The 27,906-nt window shown below is 32.9% G+C and overlaps 5 protein-coding genes across 6 annotated transcripts; 4 read left to right on the plus strand and 1 right to left on the minus strand.

Annotated features, from left to right (window-relative positions):
• Positions 1-2,750: 2,750 nt before the first annotated feature.
• LOC114387515 (B-box domain protein 31-like) lies at positions 2,751-3,805 on the plus strand. The gene has a single exon (XM_028347717.1). The coding sequence runs from the start codon at positions 3,046-3,048 to the stop codon at positions 3,502-3,504; it is 459 nt and encodes a 152-aa protein (XP_028203518.1). The 5' UTR covers positions 2,751-3,045; the 3' UTR covers positions 3,505-3,805.
• Positions 3,806-6,587: 2,782 nt separating this feature from the next.
• On the plus strand, positions 6,588-9,333 carry LOC114388441 (E3 ubiquitin-protein ligase CSU1-like). The gene is made up of 2 exons (XM_028348936.1): positions 6,588-6,905; positions 8,321-9,333. The coding sequence occupies exons 1-2, from the start codon at positions 6,667-6,669 to the stop codon at positions 8,994-8,996; spliced, it is 915 nt and encodes a 304-aa protein (XP_028204737.1). The 5' UTR covers positions 6,588-6,666; the 3' UTR covers positions 8,997-9,333.
• Positions 9,334-11,964: 2,631 nt separating this feature from the next.
• LOC114385655 (protein PLANT CADMIUM RESISTANCE 10-like) lies at positions 11,965-15,324 on the plus strand. 2 transcript variants are annotated; one of them, XM_028345656.1, is made up of 5 exons: positions 11,972-12,449; positions 13,038-13,101; positions 13,272-13,436; positions 14,317-14,382; positions 14,568-15,324. In XM_028345656.1, the coding sequence occupies exons 1-5, from the start codon at positions 12,217-12,219 to the stop codon at positions 14,754-14,756; spliced, it is 717 nt and encodes a 238-aa protein (XP_028201457.1). In that variant the 5' UTR covers positions 11,972-12,216; the 3' UTR covers positions 14,757-15,324. The 2 variants fall into 2 exon arrangements, with proteins under 2 accessions (XP_028201458.1, XP_028201457.1); XM_028345657.1 differs by lacking the exon at positions 14,317-14,382 and having other exon boundaries at positions 11,965-12,449.
• Positions 15,325-18,377: 3,053 nt separating this feature from the next.
• On the minus strand, positions 18,378-20,601 carry LOC114387664 (putative cyclin-D6-1). Its single transcript, XM_028347868.1, has 6 exons — positions 19,875-20,601; positions 19,709-19,795; positions 19,462-19,557; positions 19,160-19,358; positions 18,938-19,068; positions 18,378-18,848 (listed from the first exon to the last, which is right to left on the minus strand). The coding sequence occupies exons 1-6, from the start codon at positions 20,037-20,039 to the stop codon at positions 18,708-18,710; spliced, it is 819 nt and encodes a 272-aa protein (XP_028203669.1). The 5' UTR covers positions 20,040-20,601; the 3' UTR covers positions 18,378-18,707.
• A 2,275-nt stretch (positions 20,602-22,876) lies between these two features.
• LOC114387712 (cation/H(+) antiporter 15-like) lies at positions 22,877-26,382 on the plus strand. Its single transcript, XM_028347919.1, has 3 exons — positions 22,877-23,283; positions 23,604-24,599; positions 24,687-26,382. Exons 1-3 carry the CDS (start codon positions 23,062-23,064, stop codon positions 25,986-25,988), a joined length of 2,520 nt encoding a protein of 839 aa, XP_028203720.1. The 5' UTR covers positions 22,877-23,061; the 3' UTR covers positions 25,989-26,382.
• The last annotated feature ends 1,524 nt before the right edge of the window (positions 26,383-27,906 follow it).

Raw genomic sequence — 27,906 nt, forward strand, 5'->3', positions numbered from 1 at the left:
AATCCGCTCACTACAAATTCATGCCAAGTGAAGCACAGGAATTGGTTTAGTTTTGATTGGAAGTCTTGGTGAGTCAATTTTTTATCAACCCAACATGAACTCATAGGGAGGCAAATTGGCTCATGTGATAATTCCAGGTATATATGATGATAAGTGTTTTTTTTTGTCATATTAATTTAATTGATATCAAAGACAACATCAGTTTGAATATGAAGTTAAATATATATTCCAAGACGAGGGATGTAATTATTTCAAGTTTATTTTTATCATTCATTTATTTGAAATCTAATAAATAAAATTACTTACTTGTTACAATTATTAGATCTTAAAAGAATTGTTCTTTAACTAAGTAGTTCTTTTTTCTATTTTCAATTATCTCAAGTTTTTTGGATGAACATATTTCCAATTATTTTAAAGTTTGAGGATGAAGCTTTTCTAAGAGGGACGAAATAAAATGCCTTAAAGAACTGCCCCCAACAAATAACAGCTCCATTGGCGCGTTGGACCAAACCAGCAGAGAACATGCTTAAATACAGTGTAGATGATGCTTCATGCTTCGCTATTCAACACCAGCAATCTCATTGGCACGGGTTTAGTCCTCAGGAACTCAAATGGTGGTTTTGTCTCTCAGCTTTAACCACTACCCAAGCTGGTACTACTCATGCACCAGAAGTAGAAGCTTCTACAATGTTAGTTGTGATTGATTGGGCGATAGAAAAAGGACCCAGTAATATCGGAGTGTAGACACAAATTCCTCAGTGAGTTTCATCGCCAAGCAATTGAATCAAGTCACTCACTCTTTTGCTAGGGCGTTTAGATTCTTTTGATTATTTATATGTTTGTATCAATTCTATTCTTATAAATGAAATGATATAAGCCCCTTTGAGTAAAAAATAAAAAAATAAAAAAGATAGTGATGATATATTTGTGAGATATTTCAACTTAAAAAAATCATCAACAAGATATATTTAAGTTAATTAATTATTTATTTTACTAATTGAAAAACTTATTTAGATATTTTATAAATAATTATTTTAAGTAGTTTTAAATTTTTTATATTTTATTTTATTTTTATTTTTAATATATTTATTTAATTTTTTTTATTATCCTTTTTAAATAAACCAAGATTTTATTATTTTATTAAATAAATTATTATTTTAAGTAGTTATTCGATAATTTTATCAAACACTTATAATTTAATAAATTAAATTTTTAATTTTCAGTTAACCTTTTAATTTAACTTTTTAACTAATTTTATCAAACATGGCTTAAATAGAAAAAAAAACAAATTTGTTTGATATACAGCTAGGAGTATTAAGAATGGCATATCTACTAACAACTTAGGTTTTTTACATGACCATAAATGTTGTTGGTCATCTCAAAGTGAATGTTTAAATTCGCATCAAGGAGAATATTTAAAGTATGTTTGTCTAAAAGTAACTTTTAATTGTTCCCAAGCATGACACAAGCCTCTTGACGAAAATCCTATAGTAGTATAATGTATGACTCCTAATTTGCTCGAATTGAATATTGTTGAACGGGCGTATCCAAAAAGCACAAAGATGGTGTGTGCAATGCGACCAGAGAACATGCCAAATAGCCAACCTCTGTGCCAAAACCACCTACTCCTAGAGAAAATTGAGGCAAACCTCACACAGAAGCCCACAGAATTCACCGATCATTGTATTGACGCGTGTCCTATTCGGAGGCTGCGCTATGTTAAGTTTTTTTTTTTCATCCTAAAAATCAAAGCTAAATATTTGGTCATTAAGTGTTGTCATGGTGTGTACCTATGCAATTTTTCTGTTCACATTCGGAGGGACAGAATTAAGTGCATCCGTACACTATCATCAACGGAGCAACCGCACATTGAGAAGGAGTAACACCTAAAGCTCCATAATGTCAGCAATGAGGATAATTAAAATTTATATTAGTGCCATCTGATGTGGCATGCTCTGGGTGGTGCTTAGCGAGTTAGCCACTTATCTAAGAAATTTAAATCCCCACAGTTGGCCATATATTATGGAATTTATGGCATCAAAATCATTATGTCAATGGGTTTCGCACTAGTTAGGACTAAAATTAGTCGGATTTGCAATTTGTGAAAATCCCATCCAATATTCTGTCATGTGCATGCATTTTAAGCAAATTAGTCCAAAATTTCTCCAACATATCATAGCCATAATTATTGCATACCTGCACCAATAAAATTGAAAGCGACCTTACTATTTTTTGCTTTTAGGTTAAACCATTAAAGAATTAACTTAAAAATTTGAGCAAATTTTTGTGTGTCCGAAAACCACTTTCCGTAAATACATATACCATATATTACGAAATTTCAACTCTTTAGTCTCAAGTACTGTACCGGTTGAAATTTGTCTTAATGACCTCATTGTATTTTCCTTGACCAAATCCACCTAAAAAACTTAATTGACTACATCAAGTTCAAAGTTCAAACACGGATGCTAACATATGACTAAAACTGGAAATGCGAATCATTAATGTGTTGAAAACTAACTGGGTGACCTACTTCTTTATTTTTTTCTCGAGTAAACAATTAAATTAATTCCTAAAATATACAACGTGATTATATTAGTCTTTAAATATAATTACGGTCTCCAAAAGTCTATGTAACCGATAAATTAGTCTTTAAATATGTAATCCATCAATTAAATTAATCTTTAGGACTAATTTGACTTTACAGATACATAAGCTTATAAGTTGCCATCATTCAAGATTCTTTAATTTCCGATCATTCAGGGAGAAATACTTTATATTTTTAAATGGCTAATTTCAGGGTTTACACTACAGTGACTACACGGTTTTTCTTTTCTTCTCTCTTCTGCAAAATTTTCCACCTAAGAGCGAGAAAGAAAAATCTGTGAAAGACAACAACAAGGGAAGGATTTCAATAGTTACAGTTACAACAATAACAACAACTTGCAACTGGCCTACACCATATTTTTGTTCAGAATTTAATATATGGTATCTAGCCTGTGGTGTGGCCATAACAACAGAGAGAACACACTTTAATTTAAGGTTGAGATGAGGAAGTGTGAACTCTGTAACAGTCCCGCAAAGTTGTTCTGTGAATCAGATCAAGCCAGCCTCTGTTGGGAATGCGATGCTAAGGTTCACAGTGCAAACTTCCTCGTCACCAAACATCCCAGGATTCTTCTCTGCCATGTTTGTCAATCACTAACGGCCTGGCACGGCACGGGACCCAAGTTTGTACCCACCATGTCCGTTTGCAACACTTGTGTCAACAACAATAGTGAGACCTGCAGCCAACAGAATCATGTTGAGGACCACGACGACAATCATGATGATGGCACGGGAGAGGATCATGTAGAAAACCATGATGGTGGTGTGTCTGAAGATGATGAAGAAAATCAAGTTGTTCCATGGACATCTACACCACCACCCCCAGCTTCCACTTCTTCAAATAGTGTTACAACTAGTTCTACCAGGTTCTCTAATGTTGAAGAAGGTGGCTCCGATTAATGCTTCCAATATCGTGATCGATAAAAACTTAGATACAGTTTTTTAGGTGTTTTTTGTGCTGTTTTCTAATCAGAATTAGAGTTTTATCTCGATAATCTAATCAAGATTTATCGATATAAAACTCTAATTCCGACTAAAGAACAGTGTAAACAACACATGTGGAACAATATCCAAGTTCTATTTTGTCCTGGTTTCTTCCTCTGTTCTTTTTTCTTTCCCTTTCTAATCTTGAGGATTTTTTACTTGTCACGTCTGTTCATAAAGTTACTAAGATATTCGATCAACTGCAAGGTTTTTTTTTTTTTTCTTTCTTTACGTTTCCACAGGTAACCAAGTCAGTTGCTAGTTTTTGTGCGGTAATAATTATGAATCCACTTTCTCTTGTAGTAAATGCTGCCATCGATATGTTTGTTAATGTTGGCAAATATCAGAATATGCAACATAGCTGAATACAGAAGGTAAGAATAATGCCAGTGTCTCTAGTTGCTCATGAACCTTGATTCTTGTGCTTATTACCAAATACCAAATCCATTCATTCATGAACCACTAGTTTTTGAGTTAATCTTTCATTCCTTCTCCGTTTGTTTTATCTGATTGCTTGATTTGTGAGATTTGAGTCCCCTCACAACATGTTAGCATTCAACTTGCTGTTCTAATCAAAGATTTTGCCCACTTGCATTAATTAATAGAATTCGTTAATTAATTATAGTAGTTTAATTACATTTCATGCATTCAACTTGTGTTTGATGTGATAACATAGCTCTCCTTCAAGCACGAAATGTGAGGAAAATTGATTTCTAACCAGTGATTTTCCCTAACTGAAGAATTGTCTGATCTAGGATATTGCCTAGAATCTTTCTTATTTTTATAAAATAGCATACACGATGATCCCCTGGCATTAAATAAAATCGTTCCTCACATAGATTTGTACGAACACAAAGCAGACCATGTCTTGGATTAAAAATAAATAACGGAAACAACAACCATCTCTAATATGATTCACCGGTATAAAATATATAAGGCTTATTAAGTTTTGTACCTGAGAATAAGGAAGTGGGACCAAGCAAATCCGACACCTTCACGTGCCTTCCATAAACATAATTTAGAATTTAAGTGCCAAGTTGAACATGGATAGTACAATCCCAAAGAATGTTAAATTAAACTAATATGTCAAGTTTGCAAACGAGATTTGAAGGAATCAATCAAAAGGGGCATGGGATGGGGGTTAGGAAATTACATATGCAATGACTGTGTGTGAAAATGAAATGGTAGAGGAACCTATGTGTGGCTGTCAGTGTAAGCTTTTAATTTGCCAAAATTTACCTCCATGGACACAAGAGAGATATACTTTGAGTTATCTGTGCTTATTCCTTGGATTCTTTCTGCCCCAAAGCCGTTGGTTTTTCTGATTTGTCTCTGATTGTACCATGTGTATACATGTATGAACCACAAGAGGAAACTATTCTGCATCATGGATATATATATCCTTTATCTTGAAATTATAGTCACTACTCTCACTTTGGTATCCCGCAAATGTCGAATGTCTTTTCTGAACAAAGATGGTCTTATGGTCAAATGCTTTCTTTACGTAACGATAGAAACATGAGGATATTAATTTGGATTTTTTCCCTACAAATATAGGAAAATAAATTATTAAAATAAAATAAACTAAAATTAGTTTATATGTATGTTAAAAATCACCAATTTAAAAAAAGTTAGTCCGAAAAGCTTATGCAAATTATATCAAATCCTCGGCAGTTTCAGATTAACGAAAGGAAAAACAAAAAAATAAGATGGCAATCTAAAATAATTTTCTTGCTCACCAAAATTCAAAAACAAATAAGTTTGACGTTATTATGCTTGTCTGATTATCACCTTGGCAATCCTTTAGAGGGTTTCAACCGTTAGCATGATTCATGAAAGTGACGAACTTTCAGAGGTAATCACAGGGTACACTAGACGACAATTTTGTTGTGCGTATGTGTACACGCACACCAAGAAAAAGATGTATGAACAGTTTTTTATTCTTCTTCTTAGGAGCAATATCATGTAATTTGATTAATCAATTAAAAAAGTACTTTTTATAATAAAAAATGAAATATGTTTGTAGAAACTTACACCCATTTTCAATTCATAGCACGCATGATACTCACAATTTTATCGTACTAAATAGGAACTAATTAATCAGTTTTTATATTTTATATTAAACACGAACTTTAAAATTTGCAAATAGTTGTATTGATCAAATTATAAAAAAAATGTCAAACTTTAAAGGAAGTTTGAGTCGAAATTTTTGTTAAAAATTATCTAATGTTGCATTGACTACTATTGTGTCTTGAACAACTTTATCAATTTACGTATGAGCACATTTTCAAGTCAAAATGAAAGAAAACGGGAAAATTATTCTAAATAACATTAAACTTGATGTGTACGTATCTAAATAGTGAAGGAGGTGGTTCCAAACACACATTACCTATATTAGAATTATTTTTTGACGAAACCTATATTAGAATTTTCAAAATACATTGGAACCTGATAGATAAACTCTTTTTAGGGTTTGAGTTTAAAATGTATGGGTTGAGTTTGAATTTTGTTTTTGCTTAGTTTAATTATAACTCTACTTAAATGATATATTTTACGTAAAATTATCATTAAATGCATAAATAAATTAGTATAAAATTAGTCTAACTTAATCAGAAATCTCAAATTGAAGTATGCATTTGAATATGATTGCCTCCCATGGATAATACCTATGATATATACCAAATATTTAATGTGAAACTTGACTAAGACTAACTTGACTTTTAAAATAGTGATTTAAAGAACTTTTTGGCTTCAAATTTAACAAAACATGGACCAGAGATCATTCTACATTTATTGAATTCTAGTTCATTTTTTAAAAAAGATTGAAAATACAAAATATTTCTTTATATAAAACTAGAATTAAAATTTTAAGTTAAAGAATAACTAACAAAGCTATCTTGTTTTGTTTGACCCTATATGTCAAGAAAAAGGAAAAATCCATGAAAACAGAGGCCCAGCCCATTAACGGCCCCCATTCCTTTGTCGTTGTCTCTTGTGGACGGAAGGAAAGCGAAGTCGAAGACCTGAAACCCTATCTATCGTTATTTCTCGAGGTTTCATTTGTGATTGTGGGAAAAGATGCCTCAGAGGCACTCGAAGAACAACAACGATCTCGCGTTCTTCACGTACGACGAGAAGCGGAAACTAGGTTATGGTACCCAGAAGGAGAGGTTGGGAAAGGACTCCATTAAGCCCTTCGATGCTTGCTCTCTCTGCCTCAAATCCCTAATCGACCCTATGAGCTGCCAGAAGGGCCATCTCTTTTGCAAAGAGTGCATTCTCCAGTGCCTCTTGTCTCAGAAGAAAGACATTCAAAGGTAACAACACTTTCTCTCCATCATTTATGCCTTTTTTATTCTGCTAATTGAGTTTCAAATTCTGCGTCTGAAATTGCAAAGCCTATGATTGAAGTCGAAGTGATTCACGTGTAGAAATTGGGAATACGTAATTATTACTAGGCACTGAAAGGTGATGCCATGCCTGTGAATGTTACACGTCTCTGTCTCAGCAATCCTTTATGCAAACTGCTGATTGAAGGTTTTATTCAATTGTGCGTCCGCTTTGAAATTTAAGAGTTGAGACTTGATTTGATAGATACAGCCTAAGAAAAACTTGGCAAATAAGAATATCCTTTTTCATGATTTTGGAATTAGGTTATGGAATCTGGCCGGTTTCCCGATGCCTGGTGGTGGCAATAGCTCCACTTTTTTTAAGTAAAAATGTCATACTGTATAATGTATACATGTGCTTATTGGGATATAGAATGGATATATATTCATGTTTGTATGCTATATGATGATTAAATATGAATAATAGAAATTAATGCGCATGATGACATTAACAAGTTTAAAGAGCTATTTATTTTTCAAATTTTGAGCAGGACACCCTTGAACCTAATTTGGAATTAGGTTTATGGAAAGTTTTAGTCAATTTTTATCTTTTTGTTTAATAAGTTTACTTGTTCAATAGGATTTGATTCCTTAACTTGCTCTCTCTGAATATGGATTTAGTTGGGTTCTTTTGAAAGGATACTACAGGATTGTGCTGAAAAAAGGATGATATCCACAATTTTAGATGGGTTTTTCTGTTTGTTAATGAAATGATGATTGAGGGGATTCTTCCATAGTTGAGTAAATCAACTAACAAGAAAAAATTTTGTTACTTTCTCTCATAAGTCACAAACATATCATTTACCTTGGGTTCCTGTTTATTTGATAAATGTCATATCATGATTGGCCATTTCTGTGTGCCACTGAACTTCAATACTTTGTTACATGTACTTGCATTTTTGTTTCCAGTTGACCATCATTACCACTTATCCATGAGCTTTTCCATTGGCTTGTTTGATTTAACTTTCCTTTGTCGTCAATGTTGATAAGTACATTATAATGATTCAGAGAATTTTCTTAATATTTTTTCTCTAGTACCTTAAGATCCCTACTTTGTTTTGGATGTTGCCTGGAGTTATCTTGAAAATTTATGTATTCTATCAACCATTGCTGAACGTTTGTAATTTTTCTTATAATAAAGAAAATGATTTCACCAGTCCTATTAAGAAGTTGCTATTCTCCGTGATTGCTGGTTTGAGTTCTTATGCTGAGTAACTTCCACTGATTGCTCAGAACTTTTAAATCTATATTGTCTTTGTTTATAATATGTTTTTCCTTGGTGTAGATAGGATATAATGACTGTTATGTTGTGAACCTTAACAATTTGGTTGTGAATAAAATAGGAAGCTTGCAGCCCATGCTGCTCAGCAGAAGCAAGAAAAAGAGGAGGAAGAAGAGAAGTTGATGTTACAAAAGGCTAAAGAGCTTGATGCATTTGATCAACAAAATCATGGTGCTGTACCACAATACAGCGACAAAACTTATAGCCATGATAAGAATGGTTTCCATGGGGCAAACAGTGTGAAGGTCACTTCCTATGAGGAGGAAGCCCTTCGGACAATGAAGGCATTTTGGTTGCCTTCTGCTACGCCAGAAGCTTCTGTTAAAGTAGATGCACCTTCTACAAGTACTATCTGTCCGGAAGGCAAGGAGAAACTGAAGTTAAAGACACTTTTCCCTGTGCAGTTTACTGAGGATACTAGTGAGCAGAAAAAATTCAAGGCTCTTGACAAGACCTACATTTGCCCTAGCTGCAAAGTTACTCTCACTAACACAATGTCGCTTGTGGCCCTTAGTACATGTGGGCATGTCTTTTGCAAGAAATGTGCTGACAGATTTATGGCTGTTGATAAAGTTTGTCTTGTTTGCAACAAGGCGTGTAAAGAGAGAAATTTGGTGAATTTGGAGAAGGGAGGGACAGGTTTTGCTGGTCATGGAGATCATCTTGAAGCCACAGACTTCAAGCATTTGGGAAGCGGTAGTGGTTTAGGGCTGGTTAGACCTGCAATGAAAACTTGATGCTTTATTTAGGTTCTTTCAGGAGAAGAAAATTGTGCTTTAACTTCTCTTGATGAAGTTACCTTGTTACCGTGGTAAACATCATTATCTATCTTATCTATGATATGATGTTCTACTTCGTTTATTTTATTTTTACTTTTTTTTGTTTACCCGAGATAAACTTAACGTGAAAAATCAGCTTGATCCATTAATGACTAGCGATTGGCAATGTTAAATGTAAATGGATGCATTCTCTGCCGTATTCTTATTTGTTGTGAAAGGATGCTGGCATATGAAGTCCCGATACTTAAAAAAATGAAAATGTAGACACAGATATATATCCAAGAAGTATCCAATTCTTTGTTTTTTTGTTTTTAAGAAAAATGTAGAACATGATTGGAATATGGCTCCCATATGACTAAAGAGGGCTAGACAAGGCTCTGATGGCTTGAGTTATTTTTGAATTTGTTTTCAATATTATTATTTTAACTTTATGATTTTTAAAATAAAAGACAAAAGGTTTAGATATATAAAAACACAATTCTTTTTCTCTTCTCAAGACATAAATAAAAACATACTCCTTCCATCTTTTTCAAGTATGACAATTCTTTTTCGGCAAGTTCTGGACTTTTTTCGATGAGGAAGTTTATTTTTTTTCTGGCAAGCTTTTACAAATTTTGCTAAAACAAAATTTTCATATTTACAATGTGTTAACAGCACTCTAACATCTACATTTTAACACTAGTATTATTGGATTCTATTTCACATTTATAATTTTTATTAACTTATCCAAAACATGTTATATCTTTAATTTTAAAAAATTTATCGTATCGGTGAAGCTTCATAGATGCTGGCTGTCAACGCTGAAGGTTGGTGGGCGAGAAATCATCTACCATGGTTATGGGGTTTGTTAACTTGAAATTATTGAGAGACGACTATAAAATTTTGATTGATAGTTGTTTCCCAACTTTGTTGGGATATTTTTGTTTTTTAATAGTAATACTGACTTTGATTACTGCTTATAATTACCATTTTGGTCTGACCAGGACTCGCAATAGTCACGTCCTGACAAATTTGTCTCAGCGCGAGTATCTAACAGGGATAGTAGATCTAACAATTCATTATTTTTAGGGTAAAATATGTTTTGAAGTGTTAATTTTAATTTTTATAAAAAATTATATTTTTAATCTTTATATTTTATTTAAAGAGATAGTGATTTTAGTCTTTCGTTAAAGATTAAAAACATGTTTTTCCGTATAAGAATTAAAATGATAATGTTTTTATATAATTAAATAAACATTTTAAAATGTTTTGGGCGATAAAAGTATAGTTTATTCCAATTTTTAATATTTATACTCTTTTGCCTATTTTTTACATATTTTTTTACATGGATAAATCATTTTAAATTTTTTACACGCGTACTTTTTCTTGGAAAACATTCAATTTCTAAGGCACTTTTTATATATATATATATAAAAAACAAACATTCAATTCCTAAGGCACAAAATATAGCTGAATCTGGCTTGTATTCGGGGGCAATGGCACTAGACGGCACGGTGTTCTTTATTCATATCTACAATTCATCACTTATCCTATCCTTTTTATATTTGCCCTTTTTATTTTTTTATTATATTTTGTCCCTACCTCTTTCTTTATATAAAGATGACATGGATATGGAAGGTAAGTTTCCAACCTTTTAAGTTTTAGACGATGCAAACTTGCACACTGATTTTTTCAATTTTTTTTTAATTTTAAAAATTGGAAAAATATGATGGAAGCTTCAGTTATTTGTAAACAGGCAAAAATATTCTTTGTTAAGAAATTTTCCCCCCTTTGTCCATCCTCTATTTTGTTCCTTCAACTAGTTACTTTGTAAATAGTCACAAATCACGACAATTCAAATATTTAGCGATACTGTTTAACCAAATTTGTAATTACAATTTTTTTTATTCATAACTTGTAATTACAATTTGTACAACACAGTCTTTTTTAAGGGTTTGTATAAACAGTTAATTGGGTATATTAATTATTTCAAATCTAGGTAATGTTATTATTAACTTTACAATCTCTTTTAAATTAACGTTAAATTTGGTCAGAACAAACAGTTATATTTAACTTTTCAAATTCTGTAATACACTAGTACAATTATTATAGTTATAGCCTCCCGATCAACTTTTAGCCCTTTTTTAATATAACAACATTTCAACTTTTAAAAGAAAGATATCTAATTAATTTTTTTTATTCTAATGATCTCTATTGTCATTACTATATTCCAATTAGCAGTCAAAACCTATAATTAGAAAACGCAAGTAACTACTTTGACAGTAAAATTAGCTTCATATTGGGCCCATTCAATTTAAACCATTGAATTGTAATCTATATATATTATATAAACTGTTCAGTGGTTGCCACGAGTCGACGGAGGGACAATTTGTATTTTTATTTTACTCGATTATATTTTTTTCTCTCACTTTTTTACTAAATACCGATTCCAACTAGTAGTATTATAATAAGGCAAATACTAAATACACTAATTAAGATAATATTTTTATTGAAAGTCAGAAAATTATATTATTTATATATATTTTTTAACTAATACTCTCAAGAGATTGGTTAAGAGTATCTTTTTATAATACAACTTGTAAAAGACCTTGTCCTCTTTCTCCAATTTCAGCTTTTGACTCTTCTCATAGTGCAAGTCTCAGTGGAGAAGTTAATTTTGGCATGCCGCATGTGCGTTTGACATCTTTGATTCCGATCTTATCAAGATCACGTTTATTATTAGCAAAATTACCCGAATTGAAAAGAACCAAAATCAAAATTAGTAGGCTGTTAAGTAATCCTAATTAGCATGGGAAAAATAAAATCATAGCTATATTCCCGTGACATCCAAATTGAGACACTTTTAGGGTTATGGGTCCCACACGCCAACCCAGGGATCACACTGTTGGTATTATTATATTATTATTATCGCCCAACAAACTAACATCGTCCCACTTGCTTGCTTTCATTACATAACCTACGCACAAAGCCAACACAACAGAAGAATCCTCAATTCTCATTTCTCACTGTCCTTGTGTTTTTTTTTTTAGAGAAAAAAAGAAGTTATTCTTTCTTCTTTTTGCTAAAACCCCATAAAGCGAAATCGTAAAGGGTGTCCTTGGAAAAGGAGGGTTTCATTAAAAAGCAGGGATCTTTAGGGAGAAAGATAAGAGAAAGGGGTAAGCTTTGTTTTGGGGCAATGGGGGATTTGGAGAAGCAGGAGAGGGTGGGAGAGAATGAGAGGCTTTTGGAGGGTATGCCTGTTTTAGATTTTGACATGCTTTGTTCCTCTGTGGCGTTGCAAAGTGCACATGGGAGTTGGGGAAAGCTTGGGGGTGGGGATGAGGAACAACAAGGTGGGGTTTTGAGGATGTGGGAGGGTGAACTCCTCGATTGCTTTGATGATCGCCGCATCGCTTTTGAATCTGCGTTGTAAGGTTTAATGATGTTATTTTTTAAGTAAAATTGTGTTTTGAGATGTTATTTGATATTCTGTAGATGTGAAGTTGTGTTTTTAGAAAAATAAATGTTTTGGACGACGATAGATAGCGTTAGTTGTTGTCTAAAGCTAAAGGCTAATTTTGAAAGGAATGAGGGGGAATAGTTCGGTTATTGTAATTATTCATCCATCATTTCCGGTTGAAATCATTATGAGGTTATAATTTTAGTTCTGTAAGATGTTCTTTTTGGTCATTAGGTTCCAAATATAACTATGTAAGGAATATGAATTATGGTTGGATTTGTGACATTGATAGTTATTATTTTTGAGTTACTAATATATTTGGTTGGGTTCTGACAGATTAAGTTAGTTCAATTAGTTTCGCCTGCTCAATTATATGTCTGGCCACTTTGCCTACTCATTTATACATGTATTGATGTGAATGCCTTTCTGGCCAATGAAAGACTAATTAAACTGAAATTACACACAAACATTGATAACGTGCTGAGGCTTTGTGGTCATTTACAAGGACTTGTTATGGTATATCATGTGTGTAAATAGTAGCTCATTTTGTGTTCCAGTTGTCCTTGCTACCGATTTGGGAAGAACATGAAGCTAGCTGGTTTTGGTTCTTGCTACATTCAGGTATATTTGGAGTTCTTGGAAATTTGAAGAGCATATGTTGCTTAAAGTGTTAAAATCATAACTCCCACAAAAGGGGAAACACTTCTAGAATTGGGAATTCCTGTATCAGTTTTTCTTTTAGTTTTTGGTATAGTTCTCTGAAGTTTAAATTTCCATGTTTTATATTGCAGGCTATAGTTTATTTTCTCCTTGCTATCGGTGCCTTTGTTACTTTCATTGCCTATACTATCACGAGGACTCACTACTTCCTATACCCAGCAGTTGCACTCATCATTGTTGTTGGAGCATATCTAGGATTCTACCGAACTCGTATGCGAAAGAAATTCAACATCAAGGTGAGATTTTTTCTTCCTGTACTGTAATTGTTTATTAGTAAGGATGTATCAACCCTTCATTTAATTTTAAGATTTTATGTGTATCTTGATCTTAACCCTCTAAAATTTAAGGCGGATTATCCTTGCTCATTTTAGACTTTGTGGAGACAATCTCACTTTATAGGAGCTTTTTCCATCATGTTTTCTTTGTCTACAAAACTAGTAAAGATAATGTTGCATTACACATTATACATATTCTCCAAATATTTGTAACATAAATTATTCATAATGGAGCATTAATACTGACTCTAGTGTAAATATGACTATTCACATAGATGGACTGGAGAATGGAATGTGTAGTTTTAATTTGTCTGTTTAAGGATAGCACACTTGGGAGAATACCATGTTCTGTGGCTTCCTGCAAATGTACTGTAATTATATAAATTTTTATCACATTGCATATAAGCTGCTGACTTGAACGACAATTTATCATGTTAAAAGGCTAGATATGATTTGACAACATTTTGAGCTGGATGGGATCATTTATTTATCTTGATGGCTAACAGCGTATTCACTTTAGTTTGACTCTATGAGGGCCTCTCTAATGTGTGATCAAATGACAAATCTATTTTGTTGTCTCCTTTATCCTTTTGTAGTTCATATTTGACTTAGACTATTGTGGCAAATTTTATTTTGCATTTTTCCTGCATGTGGATGTGTCAGGACATGAATGTCTAAAATTGATACTTTGAGCGACTGACTTTCTAATCTGTGGACCGTAATGCATGTTTATTTTTATCGGTCATGTGCTTTTATTTGTCTGTTTATGTATGTTGACTAACTTTGATAAATTTTGGTTGTGTTTGTATATCTTACATGCTATCGGTTGGTATTTTTTCAGGGTAGTGATAGTTCGTTGGACGATTGCATTTACCATTTTGTCTGTCCTTGTTGTACATTATGTCAGGTCATTTCAAATTTCTCTCTTTTGTAACTATGGTTATGTTGATTGATTTAACTGTATTCTGAAATAAAGCTGTTGATAATTGAATATCTATCATATTAGTGGTGATCATAACCAAAGTGGTACATATTTATAATCAGAGTTATTTATTATGTTGAATATTTGTATCTTTGTAATATATATTCCAGGAGTCAAGAACACTTGAGATTAACAATGTTCAAAACGGCACATGGCATGGTCGGGGTGACATAATATGTATAGGTGACATTAGAGAAAATAAAGCTCTCTATGAGTTACGTCCTCCTTCTATTGTGTCCATCAAGTCTACTGATGAAAATTGCATGGAAAAGAGCACAGATGTTAGCAATGGATCTTGAGTCAAGGTAGTGGGAAAGCTTTGAAACAATGGCTCTTCATCTTCTGAATTCTATCCCTAGTATCTGCAGTGCATATTTCATTCCAAGCTCTCATCAAGTTTCATGGCTAAGAGATGAATGTAATGGAGGCTGGAACACAGGTTCAGACTAGGACAAGGTGATAATAGTCACGGGGACACAAGCCGTTGTGTGATGATGATCCCTCTAGGAAATAGGAATGCTTAACTATGTTAATTGTAAAATTATTCCGGGGGAAGATGTTAGTGTGTTAGTTTGCAAATGTGCATGCAGGGTATGCCATTCTCAACTAGCGGGGTCTTATTTTTACGAAACCCCTGTAGTATAGTTTGATTATAGTGTGGGAAGAATGCCATCGTAATTGTGTATTATAGTGAACCGTGCTCTTTCATCAAACTTTAATCGACTTTTATTGAGATATTACAAGGCTTAAGATATGAGGACCATTCCTTTATGACCATAACGCGAAGGCACACCAAAGAGAATATAAATGTATGTTAATATTTACATTTACATCTATTAATAAAAGCAAAGTGCTTGTTGGGATTTAGAGCATGTTTGGAAATTTATTGTAAAGTTATATTTAAGGTAAAAGTAATTTTGTTAACGGATTAAGACTTTTGTTTTTGTATTTATTTTGTTTGGATTTGTATTGAAGTGCACGTCATCTGCATGTTAAACACACTGGAAAAGTTTAAAAGAACTTTTACTCTACAAGTAACAATTTATTTCGTTTTTAAAAGGAGAAGTTGGGCCAAACTGATTTTAAAATAAGTTCATAAAAAATATATAAGCTACTTAATTAGGAAGAACACAAATATTAATTAAGGAGCTTTAAAAAAGCTATCTTGAGGAGCTTTTTTTACTTATCTGGAGCTTTTTTTTAAAACCACACTTTGATCCTTGACTGGTACAAGAATCCGGTTATCAATTCTACGAATTACAATTCTTTCATAGATAGACCCACATTTTAATTTTTAAACAATCCGATCTTTGCAAGTTCTTTAATGACAATAGACCCTGCTATACAAGTATATAATAATAATTAATAACGTTATTTTAATATATATATTATAACTTCATTCATATTTTTTCCAAACAGCATCAATGTTTTTAAACATTTATATATTTTGTAATTAATATCTAAATTTATTCAATTAATATTACATACAATAAATTATTTTATGGCCTAAAAATATTAATTAAACTAATTTTCTACATATTTAAAAATTATAATTTAAATATTTTAATTTTTATTATCATTAAAATAATTTTATATGAGAAATTAAATTTTCACAACTTTTTCATTTTATGAATATACTTTCTCGTTGGGTGAGGTAATTATTTTTAAAGAAAATTAAAAATTTTAAATTTTTATCAAACAACTTCTAACTTGGGAAAGGAGCTTCTAAGCTAAAGAAAAAACAAAAATGACTAACAACTTTGTTATTTTTTTTAAGTTCTTATTTTTAAATTTAATTTTAACTTAAAAATAACTTTTAAACTAAAAATAAGATGGACCAAACACATCTAAGAGTGATAATTTTAGTCGACTCAATTATTATTATGTAATTTTAAAGACTGAAATAACCGTTCTTTGATAAATTCAAGAATTAAAACGATATTTATTTATTTTAAAACTTCATTAATTTATATTTGTAATTTTAAAGTCTATTTTTATGTATTTTTTTTTTTAGTGTATTTGATAGGACTTTTAAGCTATTTTAATTTTAAGGCCACAAAATGGCTCTTGCACACTAAGCGTATGTTTGGAGAAAAATGAAATTTGTAAAAATATTTTGATTCTTTCTTTTACAATTAATTGAGTTTGTGAATCATTAGATTTATTTAAAAATTGTAAGCCTTATTTTAAACTGAAATCTAATCATGCAATAAATCTAACCCTGAAGACGCATTATGGAACCCGACGCAGCAGCAGTGGGGAAACAATGTTATAACTGACCACGTTGTTGGAGTAAATGTTTTGGACGTTTCTTTTGCAACGGTGACCGCATTGTGGTGTTGAAACTCAAAGTCTATATTTAGGATTGAACGATCGAAGGAACAGAACAATAATGAATGATTTGTTTGGTTCAGATAAATTTGAATCAAAAGCAGACATTAAATCTTATTGAAGTTTTGAGATCTCACTTAAGCAATTTTTGGCAATTTATATCTGGCAAAAATGATTTAATACATGTAAAACACTTAAACTAAGTATTTTTAGCAATTTTTTTACCGTAAAAAAATAATTAAAAATCAACTAGCAACTCAATGCATAATAGAGATTTTAAACGAAAAGGACAAAAAGAAACACCAAAGTAAAAACTAGAGACAAAGAATAATAAATATTTTGTTTAGGAACTTAAAAATAAAAATTTTAAAAAAATTTAGGAACTAAAACATAATTAATATTTTTTTTTCGTTTTGCTTCCCGTCTCTCTACCTTTCTCTCTTCTTTTAAGGTCCAGAAATTCATTATTTCTCTTATTTCAGTTCAAGAAATCCATTTCCTTTTTCATAAAGCATAGGTTACTATCATTCAGCAATTAAAAAAAATGTAAAAACTAATATCATTCCTTCCTTGGTATTCTCAAGCTCACTTCTCTCTATTTCTTTTATATATATATATACTCATTTTGTTTGTAGCATTCTGGGTCTATTAAATGTAAATGTTTGTGCTTGAAACAAAGTTCAATGGGAACAAAGTAATGTGTTTAAAAATTTTGAACTTCGGGTTATCCATCCGAGATATTATTCGCATTTGTGCTTAGTGGTTCTGTGAAGGTTTTTGTTCTAAATAGGTGTCTCAATGTAGGATTTTTTGACATACCAAAATAATTATAAATTATAATTTAGAATATTTTTCGTTATTAATCATTAGTATCTCTTGTTAAAATTTTGTTATCTAATTTAAGTTATATATAAATGCAAATATATTATATTATACATCATAATATTTTTAAAACACATGGTTATACAAATTAAAAATTATATAAAACATGCATGGATATAAGACTATATATATGTCAATATTCATATTTTTTATATATTTTAATTATATGTCTATATATATATATAGATATATTTATATAAAATTAAAAAATTGATAAATACATTAAAAATAATAATAATAATATAAAAATTATAAAAAAATTAATATCTGTACAGGGTATGGATTATTACACCTAGTTGTTATATAAAGCTGTTGGAAGTTGGAACAATGATATATGGCATGGTGCTTTTGACCAGAGATTCAGAGAACACATGATTAATATTAGAAAAGGCAAAAGACATGCATGATATTGATCTCCTTTCTTAAAGCAATGGACACCATCATCCATCTAGAAATCGAACAATGTTTTGGCTTCTCTATCGGTCAAGTAACAATGCAACATAGGGGAACATATATATTCAGTGACATGTATTCGTTTACAGCCACAGCCAAGCCTAAAACAGTAACACTCACGCTAAACCACAGTTTATAGATCTTGTGTGAGATTGAAGGCTTGATTTACTAATTGTCTTGGGATTAAAATTTTACCATTTCCTTTTGTGGAAATATGTCTGGCTTCACGACCTTAATAAAGGCTCAATCGGATTCAAATTAACCCCTATATATATATCAGCCTTTTTATTTCATTGCATTGGTCCATGCCACCTTACAACTTCCATTTGATTTAATAACTCCTGATTTTCATTTTATGCACTAGATTACAGTAATAATTTCTTTATGGTGAACAACACTCAGGAGTGTATGGATATCTCAACTCTCATTCCAAATCAAGGCCTTGCGTCCTCTCTTGTTTTGGACTGAGTGGAAACAGTGACACAGAACATATGGACCAAACATGATTGTTTTCCTTTTCCCTCAGCTTTCTTCTTCTTAAGTTTGAGAAAATTGGATTTTTCTTCTGCAACATATATAAACCACTAAATTCTTTGTCGTTTAGTGTTTCTCTCCAACATACTCACTGGAGTTTCTGTGCTTAAAAAGCTTGTATCTATCATTAACTCCTTTGCTTCCATTCTCATCATGTCTTGCATCAAGTCAAAGCACTTGGACAACGTCTCCTAAAACAACCACCATCAGTATCTAGACGCTATAACTACAAATAATCAAAACATTTGCTTTAAAGGGTATTGATTGAATGTAAACTTACCCCATCTAGGTACTCGCTGGCTGTAATTGAAGCTCTCAGAATAGAATATTGCTGTGGGAATAGTTCATGAGATGCAAAGATAAGGGCAGTTGCTGCAACAGTTGAAGGTTTATACTCTAAAAGCTTAATGTCTGCAGCCATAAGAGAGATGCAATTCAGAGTTTGTGCTGGTTGAAATTGAAGATAAAATCAAGTTAGATGTGAATAGAAACAAGTACTTACCATTTTGAGCATTGAAGATTATCTCTGAAGCTCTACTTTTAAGTGCTTGCTTTAGTGATTGGTCTTTAATTTCAGCTAAAGAGATAAAGAAATGAAGGAAAGAAAAAGGTGTAATCGACCTCATACGCCATTTCAGAGCCCCGAGAATAAGAAGTTCCATTCTCTGAATACTCTGAGCCTTAAAGTAGCAACCTTCTTTCTGTTTCATTGATTGTAAATATCACATGTTCAAGTTACTATGGCATGGTTAGAGGCTGTCTTGCTATTAAAATGATTGCAATTACGTGAATTTGAAGACTTACTTGTATAACCAAAAATGATAAAGTTGTGTTCTTCATCTTTGAAGCAAGAGAAAGACATGATATGACAACAAGCCTGAGAAACCACGGCTTCCCTTGCTGCAAACTCAGAGGACTAATGGCATAAGGGTAAAAAATTGGAAATTGTGGAATGCTATTAAGGTACAATTGTTCAAAGGTTTCTTTACTTTTCTATGAAGTGAACATATATGCTTAAAGAGGAACCGTTACTCATTAGGTATATGGTTACCGGAATTTCTTGGCTTGACATGAAACGGTGCAAGTAATTTATAGCAAGATAAGCTACAAATGGGTCCAATTTGCAAGAAACCTGAACCTGAAGAAACATAACTTAATGTAACAAATGTGGCATGAAAGAGGGGGAACTGAACCTATTACATAGACATAAATTTCACCTGAAGAATGAGAGATATAGCTTCACAACAGAAAACGCGAAAATGTGTTGAAGTTAAGCAGTTTGGTGAAGGCACGTGTTCAGATTCGGAGGCAAAGAGTTCTGATATAGTAAAGGTTTGCTCTTCTTCCAAGCTGACTAGTGGGTCTTCAAGATCAAACTCCATCTTCCCTTTCCTGATAACCTAGTCTGTTTTCTACATTCTGTGCATTGTTATTGAGGAATTCAATGCATGAGAAAGACAAAGAGACAAAAAGTTTCAAGATGGTAACTGTGTTGATGGAAAAGAAAGAGAAGCTTGGCTTTCTGTGTTGATAAAGTGATTGTGTTTGCCTTCTTTATTGGCAGTAGTAGCATTTACAAATACATATTATGGAATATGGACTCTTTGCTCCTCACTCTTTCTCATCTATAGACATAGAAATAAGGAAAAGCACAGAGAAGTGCCTAAAGAGTTCAATAAGTTTTGACATAGTAGGATTACATTTTCTACCACCTCGCCAAGATAAGAAAAGTTCTACAGGTATGGAAATTCAGGAAAGAGAATATAATAATGTAGCATGTGCGTTTGATCTGAGATGGAAGTGACAATGTTTTGGTTAACATTAGGAGTGTCACCGTTACTTTCACCCTCCACATACAAATGGTTGAATCATCATGTCCCACTGCTATCATGACGTTCATAAAATTTTAAATTCTACCATGCGTGCTTACATATTCTAGGAAAAATTGCATATACTTGTAATTCCCTTTTGTTTCTGTGGTTGTGGATGCCATCTTTTGTGTTTTAGTATTTCACTATAGAAGATATCTACATTTCTGTTTAGTGAGTTTTAATTAATTTAAAACCTCTAATTAGCCTTACTTTTAAAATGGAATGCATGCTATTGTATAATGTAGTTACACCTTAGTAGTTTGCGTTACATAAGGTAAGAATATTTGAGGGTTACTTGAAAAACATGTCTAATAATATCACCATCAAGTGTAAGTGGTCCTCTGCTTGATCTGGCAATTATATGAGCATGGTAGAGACAGTTGTGGTATGCATTCACCCTCTTGACCGAGAAAAGCGCTGCTAAACATTGCAACACGCTGTTAAATCCATCGCTAAGTACAAGCTAGTAGCAGCTGGAAAACCAAGTTGTCCTATTGGGACTTGTTGTCACACCCTTTGTAATGTGAACATGAGTACCCCTTATTGTGTTTATTTGAGGAACAAATTGAGCTTATTAACAGCTAAACAATGTTTCATGGCATTCTAGTTAATTATGTCGTAATGCGTAGCCATTTTTAGTTTCGGCTTTTGATACGAGTCACACCCCTTTTGCCTGGAAAAATAAAGGGAAAAAGCAAGAAAACTCTTATTCTCTTCAATGATAGCTATGAAATCTTTACCTTATTCCCTTTGACTCGTTCCCTATCTGAATCCCAACAAGAACAAAAAGGAATCCTCTTTTACTAGGACATCCTCAATAATAATAATAATAACTTTGACTCGATTTGATATTCTTTACTATTTTTGTTAGACTCACTATGATTATGATAATGCTTTTATTATTTTTATCCGGGTAATCCCCCACCACTGTGATAGTGAAATTAATAATGTTGCAGAATATTAAACAGTTCCCATAGCTCATCATGGAGCACTGATTCGGCATTTGTGTTCGAGACATTAATGCAGAGTTGTTCACATGATGATGATCAAGACGAGAATGTGTCAGATACGTCTCGCTTGAATGGACCGTGGTCTGGGTTGGGGATTATCTGTAACGTTTTGGCTATTGGGGTCTTGAGGGACATTAAATTGCCTCCACCAACAAGATGTACCACATTACATGTGACTTGTGTTAGACATAGATAATAGATCTAATTTAGTACTTGTCTAAGTGTCAAATCTTATAAAAATTTCATGAATTTCAGGTAAAGATAAATAGAAAAGGGAAGACAACTAAACCCGGGCTAAATAAGTATATGTAAAAAATACTCATTATGGAAAGAGAAATTACTCGCTAAATTGGTTTAGATTTGGATATATGTATTTATCCCTAAAAAATTACGAGTGAGTGTGAGACTGTGTGCATAAGAATTTTATTATCCAATCCATCCCATACTCGCACATATTTAATATATTAATTTTAAATAAAAAAACAACTTTACAATTGAAGTTCAAAATTTTTATTTTAATGACTTAATCTTCTGATGTTAGAATTAAAAACCCTTTCATATTTACTCTTGACACCTAACTACATTTCAGTGGCCATGTCGCAATGTTGTTGTAAGGTAAGTTTGCTGTATGAGGATCTTCGTATCAGTCAATTGTTTAGTATATCTTTGAGTCTCACATTTATGAATTGTGACCCAGGAACGGACCTATATATGTTACTGTGCTTTTCTAATCACATTCTAGGAAATTTCCTCGTGAATAAGTTGCCCCCTCATCTTGAATGAAACAATATATTCTTACATAATTTAAAGAGTTAGGTTTTTAATATTTTCACTCTCTTAATTATATATTTTAATATTCTAACTTTCTTTTTTTTTTAGATATATATTTCACGTGTTATCTCCGCAATTAATAAAAAGTTGTCTCTCTCAATCATTACAAACTACTGTTTTTTTTTATTTGTATATTTAGTTTTTTTCCTAGTTGTCTATTCCTTTTAACCTACAAATTTTTTAAAAGTATTTATGGATAGTTAAAAATAACTTTATATTATAATTGGAAACTTTTTTTTCCATTCCTGATCGAGCCGCACTCGAAGCGGGGCGTGAACCAAAAAAGAGAAAACATGGTTCACGTCGATAGATAATTAGATAATTAGATACATTTAATACGTGATCTTAGATGGTTAATAGTAATTATAATGTTTACCCAAGTCCAAGTGGCATGCACACCAATGACCTCATTTTAGCAGAGATCATGGGGTGTAATATTGAGTTTACAAAAATAGGTATATACATTCAATACATTACCTTAGATAACATCTCTTCCAGGGCAAGGAGGCACCAAGGCTTGATTGTGTTCATCTTCCCAGAAAAACTCAACCAAGGGGTACCTGCCCCTTTCTTTTTCAGCCTAACTTATTGGAAAGGGAAGATAACAATCACGCCTTGATCATAACAACATAAGAAATTAAGCAAGTGGTGTTTGTTGGTTGTGTTGTTCATTTTGTCTGGACAAAGATAAAATGAACAACGCAACCATGGCACCGTATAATATGTCAGATAGATCTCTAATTTGCTACACGCCACTCATGACAACAACAAATGGTTTATGGCAAGGCGATAACCCTTTAGATTACTCCCTTCCTCTCTTCATCTTGCAATTAACGATGGTTGTTTGTGCCACACGTTTCTTTGTTTTCATCCTCAAGCCCCTTCACCAACCGCGTGTAATTGCTGAAATTTTGGTAACTTCTTTTCTCTTCCAACTTTTATTCTTTATTATTTATTGCCTCTCTTCCAACTTTGGCAAAATGCATGCAAATCAGCCAAATTTAATATACATTAACTCCTGGTTATGAATTATAGTTTCAACAAGTTGTTACATGAGCTATGATTCATAACATCAAGAAACTGTGTTGTAACCATATGTAGAGAGCATATACCAACAGGAAATTAAACTAAAGTTGGTAACCTTAATTTGCAGCCATAATATTGTAGGTGTGAATTGATTTTGTTGCTTTTAAATATTTTGTAACTGGGTGGAATCATGTGATAATATTTGTAGGGTGGATTGCTATTGGGTCCATCAATATTTGGTAGAAATCTAAAATTTGCCAATGCCGTGTTCCCTCTGAAGAGTGTGATGGTGCTGGAGACAATGGCAAACATGGGTCTCATATACTTCGTCTTCTTGGTGGGGTTAGAGATGGACATTTCGATCATCAAACGCACCGGAAAAAAGACGGTGTCCATAGCCTTTGCTGGTATGATATTGCCCTTTTTGATTGCGGTTTGTGTCTCCCATTTAATAGAAGACAAAGACAATAGCATGAACCAAGCCAGCTATGTGCTCTACATTGGTATTGTTCTATCTGTCACTGCTTTCCCGGTGCTTGCTCGCATGCTTGCTGATCTCAAACTCATCAGCACAGACTTAGGGAAGCTTGCTCTCTCAATTTCTCTGATCAACGATGTGTTTGCATGGATATTGCTTGCTCTAGCTATTGCTTTATCAGAGGCAAATACTGGCACATGGGCCTCTGTCTTGGTTGTAATATCAAACCTTGTTTTTGTTTCCTTCTGCTTTGTTATTGTTAGACCAGCAGTGTCTTGGTTGATAGAGAGAACCCCAGAGGGAAAACCCTTCAGTGAGTTCCAATTATGCATTGTACTTACTGGTGTTATGATCTCAGCCTTCATTACAGATGTCCTTGGAACACATTGTGCTTTTGGAGCTTTTGTGTATGGCCTAGTAATTCCAAATGGCCCACTAGGAGCTGCTATACTAGAAAAGCTTGAAGACTTTGTTTCCGGGCTTTTGCTTCCTCTCTTTTATGCCATTTGTGGGCTTAAGACTGATATCAAGTTGATCAGTGGAGCTAGTACATGGACTTTTGTACTCACGGTGATTCCTCTCACTTGTTTTGGCAAGATTTTGGGGACTTTCTTTATTTCACTCATTTTCCAGATACCAAACCGTGATGGAGTTGTTCTTGGTTTACTCATGAACTCTAAAGGCCTTATTGAAATGATTGTGCTAAATGTTGGGAGGGAACAAAAGGTACAGCACTCACTTTCTTTGGTAATCTAATTATACCTCCGTAGTTGATCAACATATGAATATGACAAATTAACTTTGCATATGCAGGTCTTAGGAGATAAAATATTCTCAGTTATGGTAATTGTAACACTCGTAATGACAGCAGTCGTTTCACCCATTGTAACATTAATTTACAAGCCAAGAAAAAGGCTCATACCTTATAAAAGGAGAACAATACAGAATTCAAGACTTGATGCAGAGTTACGGGTGCTGGTGTGTATTCACACCCCTAGAAATGTCCCCACACTAGTTAATCTCCTTGAAGCAACTCATCCCCACAAAAGGTCTCCCATATGTGCTTATGTGCTCCACTTAGTTGAACTCACTGGTAGAGCTTCTGCCATGCTCGTTGTCCATGCTAATAGACAATCAGGAGGTCCAGCCCTCAACAAAACACAAGCACAAACTGACCACATCATCACTGCATTTCAGAACTTTGAGGAACATGTTGGTCATACTCAAGTCCAACCCTTAACAGCTATTTCCCCTTACTCTACCATGCATGAAGACATATGCAATCTAGCTGAGGATAAAAGGGTATCCCTAATCATCATTCCTTTCCATAAGCAACAAACAGTTGATGGAGAAATGCATGACACTATTCCAGCATTCAGAATGATTAACCACAATCTATTACAAAATTCACCTTGCTCAGTTGGGATACTTGTGGATAGAGGCCTTAACGGATCTAACCGCTTGATCGGAAATCTAGCATCTCATAAGGTGGCTGTATTATATTTCGGAGGGCCAGATGATAGAGAGGCACTAGCTTATGGATGGAGAATGTCAAGGCATCCAAGGGTTCACCTTACTGTCATGCATTTCACTCCAAGCAAGCATCCAACTCAAACTCCGGAAACAGATCACTTGTGGGCTAATATTGATCGAAGTTTCACCATTATAAAAAATGGGAGGGAACACACACTAGATGAGGAGTATATAAGTGAGTTCAAAAAGATGATTACAAATGATGATTCAGTTGTTTACATAGACAAGGTTGTGAATAATGGGGAGGAAACCGTTGCAGCAATAAGATCAATAAACAATGTCAATGACTTGTTCATAGTTGGGAGAGGGCAAGGTACAATGTCACCACTAACAGATGGCCTAACAGATTGGAGTGAGTGTCCTGAGTTAGGAGCCATTGGGGATTTGCTAGCTTCTTCAGACTTTGAAACAACAGCTTCAGTGTTGGTGATGCATCAATATGTTGGGCAAGGCCCAGATGGGGAGGAAAATTTTGTGGTTGAAAGACCATGGCAAACAAGTGAACACTACCATAACATGAAACAACAACAAAACATGCAAAGATATACAATGCCAATGGGAATGGGGCAGTCTCTTTTATAATGTTTCCTTTTTTGAGGTTTTCTTGTTACACGTAATCAAGAGGGACAAAAACAAGTACAAATCAAACACAAGGGTGGATATGTACATGTTAATGTAAATCTTTCCAAATTAGCCCAACGCTATGCATGTACAGTTCGTGCCAGAGTCTCATAAGAGCATACTACCGTTGAAGTGCGGTGATAGATGCTCATGGAAAGTGGTCACCCTTTGAAGCTTTTGTGTGCAGTTTGTTGTGCCACAATTGTGGATTTTGGATTTGGCAATGGGGTGGGGCTTGTCCATTTATGCAAGACAAGAAAAGGAGGAAAAGGGTTGACTTCAAATGTATAATAACAAAAGATTATAGTTTATTCTCCAGCTTAATTTGCTATAGAAAGAAAAGGATATCTTTGAATTTCAACATTTCCCACTTAAATTTATGGCTATAATTAACTAGTTCAAGATGATGAGGTAAAGATCACAACGTTTACATCTATATTTTTCAAAAATTATACAAGTCACGTAAACTTAATCGGGGAGTATGTAAAATGTTTTTGAATTAATTTCGTGGAAAAAATTAGTCTATTGATAAACTTTAGTTGTTTGGTCAGATTAAAAAGTGTTGGTGAAATTCCCTGTTTTGCTCAAGGCAAATTGAAAAAAATATAGATAGGGAGACACTTTTGCAGTTTTACATGGAATAGTTCCTCATATCAGTCATAAGCACTGTAAGCCACAAACGAAACTCCCCAAAATGTCTCATTCTACAATTACTTCTTCCGTCACTTTCCTTCGTTTTCTTACATTACCATCCTAAATCCTTTACACCTATGAGGATAAAAGGTTAAAGGTTGGCACTTTTGAGTTGATAGAAAAAATACACTGTCTCTAAAAAAAATAGGAAAAATACTTTCGAGTAAACCCACAATTTCATAAAGATTTGGAAAATGGAAATCCACTTTATAACTTAGATGGGTGGTGTTTATAGGTATTAGAGTACTGGAAGTAAAATCATAGGTTTTTAAATGTTCCTTTGGTATGATACAATTATTATTAAGGATGTACATCAATTGAGTTGGGTTGGATTCGACTAAATCTATTGTTTAATTCAATAAAAAAAAATTGGATTACATTGGATTGAGTTTGAATTTTTTTTTACCAAATCCAACCCAAATCAATCTAGTTATGAATGAATTAAGTTGGGATGGATTAATTAGATCACAATATTTTAAAAATGATTTTATTTTGCAAAATTTAAATTTGAATAAATTATGCAAAAACTAAAATAAATTGAATAATAAGTATATACTAGTCTTTGATGTACTTTTTTAAATTTTGAATTGTTTTGTGTCTTATGACCTATTAATATCCTTCATATCCTAGTCAATTTGTCGAAGATCTAATTTATCTCTCCACTTTGAGGGTGTTTCTCACTTGAAGTACTTCACATATTCAACAATAGTGATATAATATAAATGGAAAGCAATAATGTAATTTATTGGACATAACTGAATTTTGATTGTGTATATTATTATTAAAATAATATATATGTGTCGGGTTGGGTTGGGTTAGAGGTCTAAAATACAAAACTCAATTACCCAATTAGTTCAATAGTGAATTTAATTAGATTGCGTCAGGTTTAATACAAGTACTTAAAAAACCCAATTTGGATCGGATTATCCGTGAAACACTCCTAATTATTAGGGACAATACATTTTTTCTTTTTAATATTTATATATAAGTTAGGAACTCAAGTCTTTTTAATACAAGCTACATATTTAAGTTTTTTTTTTCTTTTTCAACAATGTTTTTTTTTTTTGTTTTGTATCAAAGATCATGACTAAGAAGTTAACATAAGTATCGGATATAAATTCTCCTGTCATTAATTAAATTGTTCTCTCACATGTAATGCAACAAAATTTTATACGACTGTGCTAAC

This window comes from Glycine soja, chromosome 15, assembly GCF_004193775.1.
Source record: "Glycine soja cultivar W05 chromosome 15, ASM419377v2, whole genome shotgun sequence".
NCBI lineage: Eukaryota > Viridiplantae > Streptophyta > Magnoliopsida > Fabales > Fabaceae > Glycine > Glycine soja.

What these genes read in the sequence shown, in the direction of transcription:
- LOC114387515 (XM_028347717.1), top strand. Translation starts at nt 3,046, where the DNA reads ATGAGGAAGTGTGAACTCTGTAACAGTCCCGCAAAGTTGTTCTGTGAA.
- LOC114388441 (XM_028348936.1), top strand. Translation starts at nt 6,667, where the DNA reads ATGCCTCAGAGGCACTCGAAGAACAACAACGATCTCGCGTTCTTCACG. An exon ending in CAGAAGAAAGACATTCAAAG is followed by an intron (nt 6,906 to 8,320) that starts GTAACAACACTT and finishes TGAATAAAATAG; the next exon opens with GAAGCTTGCAGCCCATGCTG.
- LOC114385655 (XM_028345656.1), top strand. Translation starts at nt 12,217, where the DNA reads ATGGGGGATTTGGAGAAGCAGGAGAGGGTGGGAGAGAATGAGAGGCTT. An exon ending in ATCGCTTTTGAATCTGCGTT is followed by an intron (nt 12,450 to 13,037) that starts GTAAGGTTTAAT and finishes TTTGTGTTCCAG; the next exon opens with TTGTCCTTGCTACCGATTTG. An exon ending in CTTGTTGTACATTATGTCAG is followed by an intron (nt 14,383 to 14,567) that starts GTCATTTCAAAT and finishes TATATATTCCAG; the next exon opens with GAGTCAAGAACACTTGAGAT.
- LOC114387664 (XM_028347868.1), bottom strand. Translation starts at nt 20,039, where the DNA reads ATGGAGTTTGATCTTGAAGACCCACTAGTCAGCTTGGAAGAAGAGCAA. An exon ending in CTATATCTCTCATTCTTCAG is followed by an intron (nt 19,796 to 19,874) that starts GTGAAATTTATG and finishes ATGTTTCTTCAG; the next exon opens with GTTCAGGTTTCTTGCAAATT. An exon ending in TGTCAAGCCAAGAAATTCCG is followed by an intron (nt 19,558 to 19,708) that starts GTAACCATATAC and finishes CTGAGTTTGCAG; the next exon opens with CAAGGGAAGCCGTGGTTTCT.
- LOC114387712 (XM_028347919.1), top strand. Translation starts at nt 23,062, where the DNA reads ATGAACAACGCAACCATGGCACCGTATAATATGTCAGATAGATCTCTA. An exon ending in GTGTAATTGCTGAAATTTTG is followed by an intron (nt 23,284 to 23,603) that starts GTAACTTCTTTT and finishes TAATATTTGTAG; the next exon opens with GGTGGATTGCTATTGGGTCC. An exon ending in ATGTTGGGAGGGAACAAAAG is followed by an intron (nt 24,600 to 24,686) that starts GTACAGCACTCA and finishes TTGCATATGCAG; the next exon opens with GTCTTAGGAGATAAAATATT.